Source organism: Stegodyphus dumicola, chromosome 10, assembly GCF_044657685.1.
Source record: "Stegodyphus dumicola isolate Sdum_Otavi_A_Nest chromosome 10, ASM4465768v1".
Lineage (NCBI taxonomy): Eukaryota > Metazoa > Arthropoda > Arachnida > Araneae > Eresidae > Stegodyphus > Stegodyphus dumicola.
Genome location: NC_140777.1, coordinates 86,836,247 through 86,855,149, shown reverse-complemented (window position 1 = coordinate 86,855,149; position 18,903 = coordinate 86,836,247). Strand labels below are relative to the sequence as shown.

Below are 18,903 nucleotides of genomic sequence, written 5' to 3'. Positions count from 1 at the left end.
AAGTTGTCAAAATGTTATTTCTATTTAAGTTAAACTACTATATTTGGATTACATAAATGAAGACGCGTATTGTTTAAATTGAATAATATTACTTTATGAATATTGCTCATTTTTAATGTGTAATATCTTTCGTACTTATGTGTAAAAATAGCGCTTATCAGAAAAGGAAGTTCCTTTCCTTATATACGTGTATTAAATTTAGCGACAATACTGAATTCTCTTTTTTACTTCATTGAAGGCAACAGAATATTAGAAATGGGAAAGACTTGGACATTAACATGGAAAAACATATGCAGTTTCAAAGGACATATTTTTTGCAATGTGAAAGGAAACGAACGCAACAAAATTACAATAATAATTTACATACCATAATAGTTTACAATAATAATTTACCTTTACAGTAGGCTCAAAATCGTCGGGTAATCCAATGTGTGTTGGTTTTTGTACTAAATTCTAGAACTTGCTATTTATATAATCTAAGCGCTTAAGTTTGCGTATGGTATTAACAGCATCTTTAAAGATTTTATAATTTCATTATTTCATAAACAGGAAGCCATCTGCAGAACGCTGCAAGTAAATCGTTTCGTCTGGCATAATTATTAAAAGAAAACAAACGATAATTTTAACATTTCCGTGTTATACATGCGCGTCATTCAACAAAAACAAAACCGTAAGAATCCCTCCTAAACGTCAATATGCCAAGAGAAAATGATGTCATCGGAAAGTATGTCCAATCACAAGCACGGAGTTTTCCCTAAGCGCGTGGCGAGGTATAGAATGCTTATATGCAACTCCGGCTTTTATACTTAGAAATTTTAGCGATATCAGTATTCTATGTGATGCTTAATATTTTCCTATATGCAGGCTTCACCTGGAATAATTATCGTGCTATTACTTGCATCGTAGATGATCCGTTGTTAGAAATAATCTAGGTGAAGCGCACTGGAGCTCCAAATAAGATGAACGCCAGTACTTTTATTATATAACTCATAAATAAAAAGTTCTTTTCAAATTTGAATAGAAAATTCTATGACTAATGCGATATTTCTTATAGAGTCAATAAAGCTGGCATTAACTTATTATTAAATATATGGCTTACTTTCCTTCAAAAGAACAAAATACGCTGAAAAACATGAGCTTCCGAGGAACAAATTCTTCCCCTTTTCTAAATGTTATCTCTTCAGGAAAAGGAATATTTATAGGCGCTATCCATCTGGTTAAGAAAGCTTTGAACAAGTTAAAAACCAAAATGGGGGAAATTTTTATTCCATAGAGCCATTTTTTTCCATAGGGATCTGGCATTTCAAATTTTAGAAATTAATGCCTAATTACAGGAATGCTCCAGACTATATTAATAGATTTATCTCGATTCAGACTTCAGCGTAAGATTTCTTTCAGTCTTTAAAGATTTTCTCGTCACAAAAATATCTTAACTTTTATAAATATGATGTAAATTAAATATAAATAATAGATAAGACTATTGAGTATTAACAATCTTTTATTATGCACAACTGACATAAGTTTTAATTCAATTCATATTAAAATTAATCATATTCATTTTAAAATTTTCATTAATTGAAAATTAATTTCTGTTTTCTGAAGAAAATCAACAGTACAGTATAACCTTTCATGCTTTCAAATTTCGTCTAAGGAAATATTTACTTAAATTTAAGTCGTCTCAGCTACCATCTTCGATCTAACGACGAATTACTGTGTAACATCAAGATAATACTCTAAAATAAAATAGGGTTAAAAGGGATTGGTGTTAATTAAAAATGTTTTGAGAAAATACGTGACTTTCTCTTCATTGGTCTTACAATTTATTTTCTTAATCATGTATGGCATTCATTCACATGCATTTTTTAAAAAAACTCCTATTATTCAGAAATTCCTTTATATCAAAAATACATAATAAAGCCAAATGCCACGGAACATTTTAGATTTCAGATATTTTTACGAATTTCTAGAGAAATCCTTGATAAAGTGTTCTGTAACAGTGTCCTTGTAAATGGCATACTTACCTTTTCAATGAAAATTTATTAAACAATTTAGGGGTTTTCAATGAAAATTTATTGAAGAATTTAAGGGTTTTCAATGAATATTTATTGAAGAATTTAGGGGTTTTCAATGAAAACTTATTGAAGAATTTAGGGGTTCAACAAAACAATGATTAAAAATTAGTTTTGATCACTCTGTATCATAAACATTAGGAAATGACTGTAACTTTCACAAAATATTTTGCATGCTGTGTGAAATGTTGTTATTTGTTTTGGTGAAAATATCACGTTCGATATATAAAGTTACGTATAAATGATGTATAAAGGTATGTAGAAACGTAACGATGTATAAAGGTTTCTTTTTAAAAATTCCAAATTTTTATGCTTTTTGCTTATAATTAAACTTACAGAAAATGTGATGCATGTTCAGGATAAACATTAAATTGAAATTTGTAATGAAAACAATGAGTATCTTAAGAAAATTAGATGTACAATTTGATAATTTAAAGAGAATTTATAACTGCTCATGCGCAAAATATCACTGTTTACTTTTATAACATGGTAGCCGAGGATATAAGGCAACATAAATGAAATGTCTATAGTGCAGATTCTGATACGACAGTTGCAGTTCAGTGATTTACTTTCTGGAATTAGTTGAATGATAAGAAATTTTTCACTAATTCCACACTAGCGTTCATCTTATTGCTTTATTACTATTGAAATGTACGATGTTTAACTCGTTTGGGATTTTCGTATAAAATTGGAAAATTTATTAATTACTTACGTAAGACATTATTTAGCAGAGGATACTTTTGAGAAGTTCTTTAAGTACAAAATTGCATCTTTTCTGCTTAATCTTTGTTAAATTAGAGTATTTTTCTTAAATTTCCAAATTTTAATAAAAGTATAATTCTGTAATGTGACTTAAAGGAGGATTAGTTATAAATAACGAAACATTCTAAAATAGAAGTGAATGTTATAAGGATAAATGAGAAGGAATATCATTTAAGAACATATCGTTTAGTTAATATTTAGATTTTAGCTTTCAACGACATCAGTATTCTCAAGCAAGTGTAGTAATTTGCAAAATATTTACCTCCGCTATATCGTACCAGGTTGTGTTTAGTTCAATAATCTGACTAAAGATTGATGTCGACATCTCGATGGATTCTTTAGTCGTAGTCCATCGTTTATCAGGAGGATGAGATTCAGTTTCATCAAACAATCGATCTGGTGTTCTTGTCATCATGCTTATTACATCAACAAGATCTTCTCCAAAAAGTTCTTCTTCGAAAACTTCTTTCAAAGAAATGATCATCTCTGATGCCGAAGATGTATTAAACTGAAACAATATCATCATCAGTAATTATCACTTTAAAAAAGTCGTTTATTTAGCACAACTTATCTTTTGCAAGCGCCGAAATTATCACTGGGTTTTTTGTTAATTTATTTTGCAATAAATGGTACATAGTAATATGCAGTGCAATAATGAATTATATCAAAAAGAATATACATACAGTTTCAATAATAATAAGAGGTGCCGTGAAAGATACTGAGAGGAAATATGGAGGTTATTTTGTCAGTTGAATCACATAACTGACAAAAATCACGTAACTTGAGTACTGGGAAAAACTTCATACCTGAACCCATATAACCTTTCAAGTTTCATTGCGATATGTTTCACTCCTTCCAATAAATAACTTAAAATCATATTTATTTAATTTAATTTATTTATTTTTGCATTCTGGATTTTTTGCAGTAATTAGATAAATAAGTTTTGTCTCAGAACTTACATCCGTTTTTCGAGCAGATTAGTATTCAGCGAAATGCAATTCATTTAGTATGAAAGATTCAGATTCTTACCTGAATCTTTCATACTTTCGATGTAGGGGAACACAAATCTCAAGCATAGCGACATATATTCTACCCTCAGCGGCATCAAACCACACCACTATTTATCAGGATAATATTGCACAACAGAAAGCTAATACACTAAGATGGCGAGCCCAGACGACTATACTAAGATGGCGAGCCATCTTAGTATAGTCGTCTGGGCGGCAGTATTCCATAACTGAAAGCTTATACACTAAGACATAATCCTAAATGCACTACGTTGTTAATCCAAAATATGTTTTGGGTATTCATTCTGGACTACATTCTTATTCCATCGAAATACTTGTAGGTTTTACTACAGTAATTATCGGTTCCATATTTGCAACAGAAAATATTATACCACTATATCCGGAATATTAGTACAAAAATTAATAAATCAATTTTGTTTATCAATTCTGTACGTAAATCATAAGTATAACTTAATTAATTAAATATGAAATACTTTTTGAGATGTATTATAGTAGTTCAATACTTTTATCCACATCGTTAGCTGTGGTGCAATTGCTGTAAGAATACCTTTGTATTAAGGTACGATAAAAAGGTATTTTTTCGTGTAAACTCAGGTGTAATTTCAATTGCTTTCTAATTTTTAAACTTCAGTTCTGGAATAACTGTTTATGCAAAGAGGCTAAAAATTTTGCTTTTAAAATAGAATGCGTTAGATTTGTTGAAAAGTGCTGTTGAACAGTTGAATACTGTATATCGTTAATCTGATCCAGAAACTCCAAAAATCTCAGTGGTCATTGAAAGCATATATTTCAAGAACATTTATAAAAAATATTAACAAAATTTTTAACACAAGTAATACACAAAACCATTCGTTACCAGATAAAAGCTTAACATTTAACAAAAGCTTTATGAACCTTCAATAAACACTCTCTGCGTAGACAAATTTTGATTACTTGGAAACTCTACTTTTTATCCCTACTCTCAAAGATACTGTGCTGCCAACAATAGAATGAAACACCCATGCGTTGTATGCAAATGTGAGTTTTCACCGTCCATAGAACAGAAATGGAGAAATCACTAATTTTCATCCAATGACAGGCACCAGCCATAATAAGTGTAGGCCAGTACTAAGTCTGGGAACTGTGGTCACTTTATTACGGAAACACCTGACCGGTGGGCCACCGTTGTCTTCTATGAAGGGGCAGACAATTTAAGTCCATGTTTTCTCCGGGTTTCGAACTCAGGCCCTTCTGTATGGCAGTCAGGGTCTAAGGCCGGAAAATTCCATACAGAAGGTTGCCTTCCATCTGAAATCTGAAAGCTTTCAGATTTTACATTACAAGAGGGCGTTTTTGACGTTTTATGTGTTACCTATATTTATTAAATATCATGTTCTTCGAACTTAAACCATAATATTCAGTTCAAAAGCAATACCGCAAAATAATTTTAAAATGAGTATACCTTTAGAATTTCCAATACACAGTCTCGCGGACTGGAGATAAAAATGCTCTTTTTTCCCGTACCGTGTTGCTATTGCTCGCTTTGAAATCGTTGAGTTTGTTAATAAAAAATTCGTTAAAGTTTTACAAAATAATAAATTAAATTAATTAACAAAATTATTAATTAACAAAATAATAAATAACAATAGATAATAAAACAAATTCGGACTTCCGGATGTCCATATTCGGGTGGAAATGTACGTTATTCAAAATTGGATGGCTCTAGGTACCGTTGCTTTATCACAATGCGAGAAACATACATACATTTATGTAGATTCTTCATTATTTAATTTATTTAAATATAATACAGGGTTGTAATATTTGGTGGCAAGAGTTTGAAAAGTGAGCCGGCATTTATCGTGAACCAATGCAAAATGCAAAAACGAAATTAATAGCCCTTCTGGGTTAAAGAAAAACATTTAGGCATTTAATTAACATGAGCATCCGATTCTGGATATCAAACTTACTTTTTCCTTCAGATTCCGGATTTTCAAAGAACGGCATTTTTTCATGTCAGGACCACTAGGATCCCATTCTCCAACAGACTGTCCAATGCACTTCCAACGAGCTTCTCCTAATAAGAAAAAATCCTTTTTGAAAAATTTCATTTTCGAGAAATTATAAACAAAAATACAATTTCGAGATGCATAAAAACTAACTTCATGTTTAAAGAATAAGATATTGATATCGAATGTCTAAACATTTCAGGCAAAATGGTCGATCGAAATTTAAGTAATGGTGATGTCTAACATAACAAAAAATGCATATCTGGAGAATATCTATTCTACCAGTAATACACAATGAAATTAGTGGCAAACATATTTTATTTAATAACGTTTGTAAAATAATTTGTCCGGTAAGTCCTTTCTTCTAGTATTTGCTTCCAGAGCCTTAAACTAAGTGTAGCAGATTATTATTCGTGGTTTAGTTAGCCCACGTATATTCACGTATATTTGTAAACATTGTGATCTTAATTAAGACACAATAACACGGCGAACAAATACTAATTCAGAGGTCAAACAACAAAAATCAGCGTTATATTTTCAACATTTTCACAGGACTGGTTTCGATGGTTTTGCCGAACCACCATCCTCAGCTGCAAAACCGTTGCGGTTTTGAAAATTTTGAAAATATAACGCTGATTTTTGTTGTTTGACCTCTGAATTAGTATTGTGATCTTAGTCAAATTTTTAAATAGAATCTATTAATCAGCATTATGCAATTTTTCTAATTAAGAAAACAAATACAAAGCTCCTCGTGTTCAACGAAGTATTCCACGATGCGTACAGATGGAAGTAAATAACTGACAATACAAGAAATTCAACAATAAAAACATAAAATCGAGGCCTGGAGAGAGCAAAGGAAAAAAACATTAAATACAAATACCATTATAATAAAAATACTAAAATATACCATGAATAATTAACCGATGTTAATACCCCTATAAAAGAAAATACGCCAACTTAAGATAATACAATAAGAATAAAAATGAAATAATACTTAAATAGTAGAGATACAAAGGAAAAATAATACATCAACAGTACAAAACATCAGTATATAATGTAATCATACACAGACAATGCTCAAAGTAATACAATGACACATAAAAGATAAAAATCCGATCATATTAAGTAATAATACTAAAAGCTCAAGGAACACAAAGTCGCGCAAGCCAGCAAAGTGCTTGAACTCCTAACCAAATCATAAAAAACAGGAGACCGGCAAATAGACAGCTAACCTAAACTCACTTTAAATGCACTTCTGGCAGTCTCGTGCAACCTACAATGCAATTAAATATGTTTCACATCTTCTACAGCATTTCTGCAAGCACCGAATACACTAGTAACAATATTGAAACGAAGCAAGTTCCAAAATTCCCTTGATCTGTCAAAATCTGAGCAAGTTAATAATCCGGTTTGAAAGTGCCTACACTTATTTCATTGAAGAACACTTAGGAAAGATCTGTTTGTCCGCTTGGCCTTCGACGAACAAGATATTCAGCATTTCATTCAACCACAGTTTTCTTCCAAGCCGCATGTTTCCAATTACGACTTCGTAGCAGACAAGATTAAATCTCACGATAAGTCGCTTGCTTAGCCGATTGGTCAGACATTAAAAGCAAACTTTAGCAAACAAAATACATCTGAAGCGCTCCTTTATGGTTCAAATGGTAGCAGGGACTGCATGGAACTGCTAAACTGCGAAATACTTCTAGTTAGTTTTGAGTTACGTGGAGGTTTTTAAACATGCTTATGTTTACGCGTTAGTTTCCTTAAGCAATGGTGCTAGACATGTATGGTTTAGACAAATAAACGTAAAATGCTTTCATGCAATGAACTGATAAACTAGCAACCAAAATACACTGTGATATCCAATAAGTATTGGGACACCTGTGATAGAAAAGACAAACTAACTTTATTCAAAATCAATAGTTGGTAGAGCCTCCACGAGAGGTAATTACAGCGTGGACCCTCCGGGGCATACTTCCCACAAGTCTTTGTATGACAGCTAGTGGTATTTTCTTCCACTCGGCTTGGAGAAGACATAGAAGTTCCTTCACCGATTTTGCATAGGTAGTGCACCCCTGAATTCGGCGATGCAACTCCTCCCAGAGGTTCTCGATAGGGTTCAGGTCTGGACTCTGGGCAAGCCAGTCCATTCGATGAACTCCATTGGCACCATACCAAGTCTTGGTTAACGTCGAAACATGGCAACTGGCATTGTCGTCCTGAAACTAACAGGGGTCCAACCCGTAAAACTGCCACAACGTAGGAAGCACATTGTCATCCAAAATAGTGCATTGTCATCCAAAATAGTGCAGTAGGCATCGGAGTTGAGCTTACCATGAATGGGGACCAAGGGTCCCAGCCCATACCAGGAGAAACATCCCCAGACCATAATTCCACCTCCGCCGAACTTGACTGTTGGCACAATGCATTGCAGGAGACGTTCTCCAGGTAGACGCCAGACCCAGATCCGAACGGTAAAGGGTGAACCTTGATTCGTCACTCCAAAGAACCCGTTTCCACTGACTACGGTTCTATTTCGATGTGCTTTGCACCACATTAACCAAGCAGCGCGGTTGGGCTTTGTGATCAAAGACTTATGGGCAGCAGCACGACCATGAACACCAAGCAGATGTTCTTCCTTACGGATGCTATTCTTTGAAACAATACTCCCGGATACCTGTTGAAACTCCTCGCGGATGAGGGCCATCGGTTGGGTGCGGTTCATCCGAATTTCTCTGGACAGCACTCGTCGGTCTCTATCTCCCAGTTTCGTTGGTCTGCCGACTCGGGGCACATTCCGACAATCACTGCTCACCTTCCACTTCTTAATCACATAGGCCACTGTAGATTTTGGGTACTTCAGAGCGCTAGATATGTCCCTTAAGGATCGGCCACATTTGTGATACCCGATAATTATACCTTTCTCGAAATCAGAGAGCTCCGAACTGCGAGGCATCTTGCATGCGACTAAAGCCGATGCTGTTTCCTACACGATATATATACCGGCGGAGTCCGTGACGTACTTTAGGACCTCAGATATCGTCATCTGCATAGGTGTCCAAATACTTATTGGTTGTCAGTGTATAACTAAGCAGTTAACAGTCCAACCAGCTAACTGACAGATAACTAATAATTAAGCAACTCAATTAACCAAACACTTTCTTTGTTCATTGCAAGTAGTACTAGTGTAAGGACAGAAAACAGAAAAACATTTTATCTACTTATCACTGCACTAAAAAACATTGGAAAAGAGAATAAAACTGTAAATAAAGAGGTAATTTATTATATTAAAACTTTTAATAGTTACTTGCTTTAAGACGAATATTTACATGCAGACTGAAGAAGTTTATTTGATTCTGACAAAATGCATTAGGAGCATTCGAAGATGGGAAAATATACCAACCTGTAAGATTTTCTAAGTAAAAGTAGCTCGTATTAAAAAAATGATCATGTGGGTAAACATGATCATTTTTTCCCGCCCTCCTTTACAGTGAATTCTAATTTTCGACTGACGCATTTGGCTGTGATTTTTAAATTTCCGTCCTTTTTATTTTCAAATGATTATTTATAGTATAAAAATGCATTTTAGTCCGATAAAAAGTTAGGCAGCTCTATATTTTAATACTGTAAATATAAAACACCAAACATTCTCAAGTTTAGTTATTCTCAAGTAGTAGACTCGGTACAAGGACACTAAATTGTACTGCTACATCCTTAGTGGACAACTCAACATTCCACTTACAAGGCGAAATAGCACTTCAAGAATGTTTTGCAAACGCATCGAAGTTTTCAATACTTTTTCCTTCCACAACACGGATGTGTTCCATGCTTCAAGACAACTACATTATAAAGTGAATCATTCCAGTACACGACCAGGACTAAAACTTGTCACCAGGGCAAACATGAACAGTGCACTCACCACAAAATTCGACAAGCATTCATGAGAACGCTGGTTACAGCCGCAAACGTCGCGGAGAAAACAACGCAAAGCGAAAAGGCGGCGGTACAAAACATCGTGGAAGAAAAGAAAGCAAAGAGAAAACATCGCAGCTCTAAAACAACGTGGTAAAAATATTGTAGACAAAAATAAAGCGGTTCAAAAACTTCACAGGTTCACCGGTTAAAAGCATCGTAGTCGATAATATCGTGGTAAAAAATAAAGAGCCTACAAATCATCCCATGACGATAACATCGCACACATGCGTTTTTCAAACCTCATACTGAACACTGATCACAACAACAGCAATATGGTCCCAACGAGAAGGTTTAATGGCCCGTGATGGACACGTGTCTAGGCTAGTTAGGGGTGAAATATTTCTGGTCATGCTTGGTTCTAGAGGTGGTGATGTTTCATTGGTGAGTTCCCCTTAATCTCTCAATGTATGATTATTTCCTGATAGTTTAAAGCTAAACTGTTTTCCCATTCTTGTGAAAACAGCTTAGAAACACAAAAGATCTGAAATACTATATAAAATTTCATATGTACAGCTAGATGCGATGCAGCGTCCCTTTAATGATTTGAGTAGAAGATTAAAAAAGCAAAAGTCGCTATTTACATAGTATGATCATCAGAACATAAAACAGTAATGTGTACATTAAGTGGAAAATATATGGCAAACTTCAGTGAATATGACTCTGTACTTATTTTTATATCTATCTGAATATTTTTTATTATCTGAAATATAGAGATATTTCTACTCTTCCTTATATAATCGATAAAAGACTTCGATATACTGCGATATCGATAAATGACTGGATCTATAAAGGACTGCATTATAGCTCTATTTTGTAAAAATGCACAGTAATTGAGGAACACAATAAAATGACACCGAAGTAAGGTATACTTGTGTTAACGCACTGCGTAACATCTACCTGTACAAAATACCTTATTTGTAACACGAAATCTTATTTGAAAGTCTGCTTTTGTTCATAAGAATATCAAAGCTCTCGAAATTAGCAAGAGACCAACCTACGGATCTTCCCGGACAAGGTTGAACAGAAATTTCCCCGATTGCGGTTTCCGGCCATATGATTCTTCTTCTCAGAACTTTCTTGCAAGTGTAAGGATTTGGAGTAGTGGTAGGTAGCAAATTTACAGAGGTAAGATTGTTGGCCACAGAGGAGGATTCAGTTGTCATCAGCATAGTAGTCTGCATCGTCGTTGTCGTTGTGTTTGGCTGTTCTGAAAAATATTATTCGTGAGAAGTGGTTTTTGAAAGAATTTTAAAAAAATAACTTTTAGAAAACTTTAACATGAATACAAAAAACTTTTAAGCATAACTTTTCGAGGGAAATTGATGAAATAGAATTATAAGGACTTTTTAAGTACTTCCTAATTATAAATTAAATTACAGGGTCAATACGATTTATGAAGCCAAAATATCATCAAGGATTTATTCAATAATTAAATCTAAGTGCTTAAAACGTCCACAGACTTTCCATGAGAAATGTTTTAGACATTTATAAATGCGGTAAATATTTCTCGAAAAATGTCTAAGACATGTCTAGAAGGGGACTAGCTTCTCCATTTTAAATGCTTAAGACCTATTCGCACGCTATGTTCTGATCTTCGTTTCTATATTTCTGCAGATGACCGTCTGTTGCCTTAAAGTGCTTAATAGAGTGCGAAGTCTGAAATACGTATTTGATAAAAGAGTTCTGCAAGTGAATTCTTATAGCTAGACAGCATATATGCATTATCCTTCCGATGTCTGTATGTTTGTGAGTAAGAAAAAAGTAAAAATAAGAATTGTTTTTGGTAGTGTCTCGTTATGTCTAGTTAAATTATATTGCCCATAAAACTACAAAACCAGTTTATAATTCGATGATTTATTCACTTAGTAAAACCTAATATAAATAGAAAAGCTTCACAGTAAGGTTATGATTTAGAGGAAATCATTTCTTCTCCTGTTTAGCAACAAATGAATTTATACAGTGTCTCACAAAAGTGATGAGACACTTGTGCTTTACAAAAGGAAACTGTAATAAAATAAATTAAAAAACATGTAAAAATTTTTTGTGTGTGTGTTTCATACTTAAATTTAGTAACAATTATTACATAGCATACATTTTCTCAAAATATTAAAATATTGATTTAATAAAAATACAATTGTTTAGAACGGAGCAAAAAATGGCTCATATAAGTGATGGGACACCATTAGATACTACTACGTAATACAATAAAAATATTTTTGGGGTTTTTTATTTTTACTCAAAAGCAATTGGCAATAATTTATAAAATCGTCTGCAGTATTTCTCTCCAGTTTGTTTTGGAATTTTTGTATTTTTTTAGCTCTGTGCAGCCATGAATGCTAAACGAAAAGAAAAAAGAAACTTTGCCTGAAGTTCGAAATTAGTTATTAATTTGCATATTGAACGTGGAAAATCTATTAGAGAAACTCCTGAAACAGTTAACTCGAGTCATTCAACAGTTTACAATATCATTAAACGATATAAAAAGAATCATATGATTCAGGATAAAAAAAGACCTGGCCGACCATCAAAAGTTATCCAATGGAATAAAGCGAATTATTGTTCGAAATATTAAAAAAAATCCAAGAATGAGTGCTCCTAAAGTTGCTGCTGATTTACAAGAATTATATGGAGTAATTGTTAATCCTGAGACTAATAGAAGAGTAATTCCATCTATTGGATATCACGGTAGAGCAGCCAGGAAAAAATTCTTCGTAAGTGAAACGAAAGAAAACTCCGACTGGCTTTCGCAAAATCCAACATAAATAAGAATTCTGATTACTGGAATAAAGTTATATCTGTTGATGAGAGTAAATTAAATATATTTGATTCTGACGGTAGAATCTTGGTGTGGAGAAAACCCTGGGAAGAATTTCGCAAACAGAACTTCGTGCCAACAGTAAAACATGCTGGAGGAGGAGTCATGGTATGGGGGTGTATGTCGTCCGCTGGAGTTGGTAATCTTCTTTTTATTGACAGTATAATGGATAATTACAAGTATATTGGCATTTTAAATCAAAATTTGAAATCTTCAGCACGAAAATTGAACCTTCATAACGATTTTAAATTCTACCAGGACAATGACCCCAAGCACACTGCTTTGAACGTTAGACCCTGGCTGCTGTATAAATGTCCTGAAATAATAAAAACACTACCACAATCTCCAGACTTAAATCTCATACAGAATATTTGGCAAGAATTGGAATCAAGAATTCGCAAACACACCATTTTTTCAAAACAACAATTAAAATCGGTGCTTCAAGAAGAATGGGATAAAAGCACTCCAGAAATCACAAAAAAATTAGTCAAATCCATCCCAAGAAGATTAAATCATGTTTTTAAAGTGAAAGGAAATCCAACAAAATATTAAAACCTTTTAAAAAGTAAAATTTTTGGATAAATATTTGATGGAAAAGTAAGTGTCCCATCACTTATTTGAGCCATTTTTTGCTCCGTTCTAAACAACTGTATTTTTATTAAATTAATATTTTAATATTTTGAGAAAATGTATTTGATGTAATAATTGTTACTAAATTTAAGTATGAAACACACCCACAAAAAATTTTTACATGTTTTTTTAACTTATTTTACCATAGTTTCCTTTTGTAAAGCACAAGTGTCCCATCACTTTTGTGAGACACTGTACTTTATTTTTAGTAATCATCGCCTACTTCAAAGAAAAGTCATTTTTTCTTCTTTTTGGCGACAAATAAACTTGTAGTTCATTTTTAGTAATTATCGCCTGCTACTAAAAATTGAAGAAAATTACATATGTTTTGTTCTATTACATTATCATTATCATTATAAGGGCACAGCCCCGATCCTCCTAGCCGGCCGTACTATCAAAAAATGAGACTTGCCAGAAAAACAAATGTAAGAAAAAAAAAAAGTCCAAAATCTTAGTGCCGAATTCTAAGCCTATCTATTCACACTTATAATTTTCATTATTTTCTTTGCAAAATCTTTCAAATTTGAATAGTTTCTTTTAAAATCTTCCTTAAAATTCTTTCCATATTTATCTCTTGCACTCTGGGTAAGCGTACATTCATCGACGAAGTGCCTGGCATCCCAAACTTGTCACATCATCCTTTATCATTATTCTGTAGATCAAGGATGTCAAACTCGCGGTCCACAACAAATATTTTTGCGTCCCGGCCAATATATCGGCAAATAATAATATGTAATAATAAAATAACATATCATATATAAAAAAAGTTATAAATTTTATAAGATCTCGAGGTTTAAATCAGCGTCAATTCACTGCTTTCTTAAGTGAGTTAGATAGTGAATATTCGGGTTTGTCCTACTATACCGAGGTACGTTGGTCATCTTGCTCCAAGATTCTCAAACAATTCTGGGTTTTTTAAGAAGAAATATGTCAGTTTTTAAAAACGAAAAATCAAGATGTAAGTTTGTTTTACGATCCAATATGGATACAAGATTTATCTTTCTTGGTTGATATAACCAAACACTCAACCGGTTTAAATTTATCGTTACAAGGAAAAGATCATATCATTACGAACATGTTTGACATAATTAAAGCATTCAAATGTCAACTAGTTCTTTGGGAAAAACAACTTAAAAATGAAGATTTGACGCATTTCCCGACGTGCAGCATGAATAAATCAAGTTTAGATGATACTTGTTCGTATCGAAAATACGCAGAAAAAATTGCAAATTTAACAACTGAATTTGAAACGAGGTTTAATGATTTTAGTTCCCTCGAAGACATTTTTTTTTTCTTCTATTTTCTCAATAAGTATTGACTCAGTACCCAGCCATATGCAAATAGAGGTGATCGAGATTCAATGCAACTGAAATTTGAAAGCAAAATTCATTGAAGTGGGCGTGCCTGAATTTTACAAATATTTACCAGCCAGGTTTGAAAATACTCGAAAATTCGCATATGAAATTATTTCCATGTTTGGTAACACTTATCGGTGCGAGCAGTTATTTTCAGTCATGAAAGGTAATAAGTCTCCTATTAGAAACCGTATTAATGATGCTCACCTTGGGTCAGCGTTGAAAGTTATCACTGCAAACAAAATTTCTCCCGAAATAGGAAAGATAATAGCAGAGAAGAGATGTCAAGTATTAGGACGTAAACATTAAATTTTTCTTGTTCTTTTCTATGTAAATATATATATATGTTTATTATTGTATTATTCAAAATAAATCTACGTTTCTATGAATATTGATTTTTTTTCCCTATGAATATTGATTTTTTTTTCCGGCCCACCTTAAGTTAAACCTTGTTTGTTTGGCCCAAGTGTACCTATGAGTTTGACATCCCTGCTGTAGATGGAACCTATTAAAAAAAGCCGAGAAACGCCCATGATTAGTCAGTACCTGATTTATATCAACATTATTTATAATATTCATCTTCTAGGTTAACTTTGTATTTTTCATTAACCCTTTTTTTCTTATTAGACGACTCTCAGCAAAAATTCAATTCTGTATATATCCAGTTTTCCATTTCAGCAATGGTTTTATTTCTTGAATCTTGGATATCAAATTTATCGGTCCCATCTCCAAGTGCAGCCATTTTAGCAAGGAACTGTATTTATAATTGCGTAACTGATCATGCCATTTATGATTTTTAAAATATGTTGTATGTATGGTATAATTTTCACAACTGGCAATAAACTTAAAAATAAAGTGGATACGTCTTGTGTCCGGGAAGCGTAATGGCAGACCGCACATTGAGTTGAACAGTGTTAAGCGAATTTCGCTTACGGCGCATGCTTGATGGTGTACCTTTGGCGCGGGGAGAAATATTGGCGACTAAGCAACCCTACGCTAGCTTATTCGTGATCTCCATGGCTGTCGAGTGTGTTCGAGTGATGTTTACAATTGCAATGTTGTGGAACTTTGCTAATTAGTTATTTTAACGTCCATACCGATTGCACTTGCTTCTTTTTCTAATATATGTTTCATTTTAATTTGTCAATAACAGTGCATTTAATATTTGTTAACATATGTTCGTAATAATTCGTTACTTAGATGTAATTTGTTTACATGTTACAATTCAATAATTGTAAACTGGAGTATCTCGCTTAGTTTGTTAGCGTATATTCGCGCTTTTATTTTCTCATTTCAAAGAATTTAATAACTAGCATTAAGGAATTGTAAAATTTCTTCAGTGTTATTTGCAAGCACTTGTTATATTCCTCAGTGTTTCTTTATGTATGTACGAATGGAACGTATGGTAAATCCTGAATTGTTTTTATTGCTTAAAAGTATAATGAATAAATTTTCAACTAATATATCCTAAATTTCAGTCTTTTTCTGAAAGAAAATTTGTACAGTTCCAAAGGAATGTGCAGAATTTCATAAGTATTATATCTTACATTTTGAATGCAAACACTGCTTCACATAACTTCGCAATAATTTCAGCTTTCTAGTTGTTTGAGCAGTACAGCAAAAAATAGTATTTTAACACAGTAATTAATTTACATTTACATTATACTTTACGAAGTTTTAAACGCCAGATTTGTTTACAATCAGATGGCGGTACGTACATATACCGTATTTATCTTCTTTTCAAATCGCGCCAACATAGTTATTACGCCGAATTCTTTTCTGAGCATGCGCAGTATGCGACATTCGTTTAACACTGTTTAACTCAATGTGCGGTTTGCCATTACGCGTCCGGGAAGGTTTATCTTTCCCTTATTAAAAAAATATTACTGCAATATTGCTTTTGTATACTAATTCAAACCTTGTTATGACCTAGAATTCACCTGCTTTAAAACAAATATAAAAAGAAAACTTGTCTTAATGATTTCCATTACGAGAATCCAGCGACGTTACAATAGCCATTAATAGCCAATGGGAAGATATACCTGCAGATAATTTTAAAAAGTGCTAAGCGTAACTTTTAGTCAGCTACCACATTTCATGATGATGATGATGATGATAGCCACTAACGAAGGTTTTCGGATATTAAAAACAAAAGGTAAAATTCTCTCAACTGATGGAATTGTGAAAAATTGTGAAGAACTGATAATAAATGAAGATGATGTAAGCGAAGTTTCTACTGTGATAATGCTATAATCATCAATCAAAGGATACGAAAATTTCTATTAATCCAGAAAATACCACTACCAATAATGACGAAAGTGGCAAAGTTGTTGAGAATTAAAAAATTTCGATACACAATTCAGTGAGAAGTATTGACATGGCTAGTACAGGACATGGACAATAGAATAGAAAATTATGTCTACCTAAAAATTAATGAGAAAGTATTAACACAAAATTTTGAACAGCTTAAACAGTTTATAGTAAAGGAAATGTTTAATAAAGCAATTTTTATTTTTGTAAATTGATTCCCTTAAGACCATAAATGGTTCTCCCTATCGTCTTATCAACTTTAATCAGGAAATAGAGGTAATTAAATTTATTATTATATAAAATAATGCTCGCTTACTCTATTTTGTTACTTGACCTGTTATTCAATTCCAATTTTTGTTTAGTTCCATTCATCATGAAAAGTTACTAATTGTAGTGAATGTTATTCATTATCTGAATAGAGAAAAGTTTTGGGGTAAAAACGTACGCGGAAATTTGTTTCTGAATCTTTCCGTCAATATTTTCTCTTTTGTAATGAAATAATTAACAGATTTTCGATATCCAGAAACAGAAACCTTTTACAAACTATTGTATACTTATACATAAGAGATTAATAAAATAGCAATTACTGAAAACAATAACTTAAAAACATTCTTTTAGAAATTGAAGAATTTAATGTTTTGCTTTAAGGGATAAACAAGTTATATTACACCAAGTACACGCATGTCCATAAATTAAGGATAATTCGGAGTCACGCGGAAACTGAACTCTAAAATAAAAATATCACCTGTTGTAAAATCACTACACACATCTTCAAGAATCATATGCAAATTTCAGGAAGTAACCAGATGACACCGATGGTACGTCACAATGACGAGAGTGTAAGAGAGTGATATATAAGGAATACAGGCAAAGAAGTAAAATTGTTCGCAGGCGCTTTATAAGCATTTCAGTGCAATAATCGAATAGTTATGACACAAAGGACGCATTTGGATGATTTTTTACGTGGTAGAATTATCGGCCGTCTGGAATGTGGGCGTGCTCAACTGGAAGTATCAGACGAACTTGGAATTGCCCAGAGTGTCATCTCCAGGCTTTTTCAACGATTCCAAGATGATGGTAATGTGAGTAGACGTTACAGCACACAGGTCGCCCCAGAGTTACAACACCGAATGTGGACCGGTATTTGGCAGTTACTGCCAAAAGAAACAGGCGGAGCACAGCCTCAGACCTGTCTCGTCAGCTCTCTTCAGCCACTGGTACGACAATTTCAAGGCAGACTGTGTACAGACGCTTCGGGCAGATTGGTCTGTATGCTGGTAGACCTGTCAGATGCGTTCCACTTACTGCAACTCACTGTCGCCTGCGGTTAGCCTGGAGTAGAGAGCATGCATTGTGGACACCGCAGTAGCGGGCTTGTGTGATGTTTTCCGAGTCCGAGTGTGTGATGTCCGACGAGTCCAGGTTTAGCTTGCAGTCTGATTCTCGCCGGACTTTCATATGGTGAGCTCCAGGTACCCGTTACCACCAAGAAAACATCATTTAACGACACCGTTACGGTGGTGCAGGAGTGCTCGTTTGGGGTGGAATTATTCTGGGTTGCAGAACTGACCTGCATGTTCAAATTGGAACCATGACAATCGAACCAAATCTATCGGGACGTCATTCTGGAACAACATGTACGTTTGTTTCGGGGCGTCATGGGCGCACAATTTGTGTTTATGGATGACAACGCCCGTCCTCACCGTGCAAATATCGTAAGCGAATGCCTTCAATCGGAGGATATCACCCGTATGGACCGGCCAGCATTCTCACCGGACTTGAATCCAGTAGAGCACGTGTGGGACATGCTTGGCCGACGAGTTGCAGCCCGTCAACCTCCTCCTACATGTCTACCGGAACTTCGGAGAGCATTGCTTTTTGAGCGGTGTAATATCCCCCAAGATCAGATCGATAATTTGATACTCAGCATGCCTAGGCGTTGTACGGACTGTATTGCATCGTCTAGGAGAC

General features: G+C 33.8%; 1 protein-coding gene across 2 annotated transcripts in view; it reads right to left on the bottom strand.

Annotated features, from left to right (window-relative positions):
- The window catches only part of LOC118195614 (adhesion G protein-coupled receptor L1-like), a 211,595-nt gene that overhangs the window by 85,355 nt on the left and 107,337 nt on the right, over positions 1-18,903 (bottom strand). Inside the window, exons 4-6 of one of the 2 annotated variants that reach the window (XM_035366950.2) lie at positions 10,817-11,029; positions 5,806-5,912; positions 3,094-3,339 (exon numbers count right to left, since the gene is read on the bottom strand). In XM_035366950.2, coding sequence (XP_035222841.2) covers positions 3,094-3,339; positions 5,806-5,912; positions 10,817-11,029 — 566 coding nt within the window. Of the gene's footprint in view, positions 1-3,093; positions 3,340-5,805; positions 5,913-10,816; positions 11,030-18,903 lie in introns of those variants that run through there. The other variant, XM_085825215.1, reaches the window with a different exon arrangement.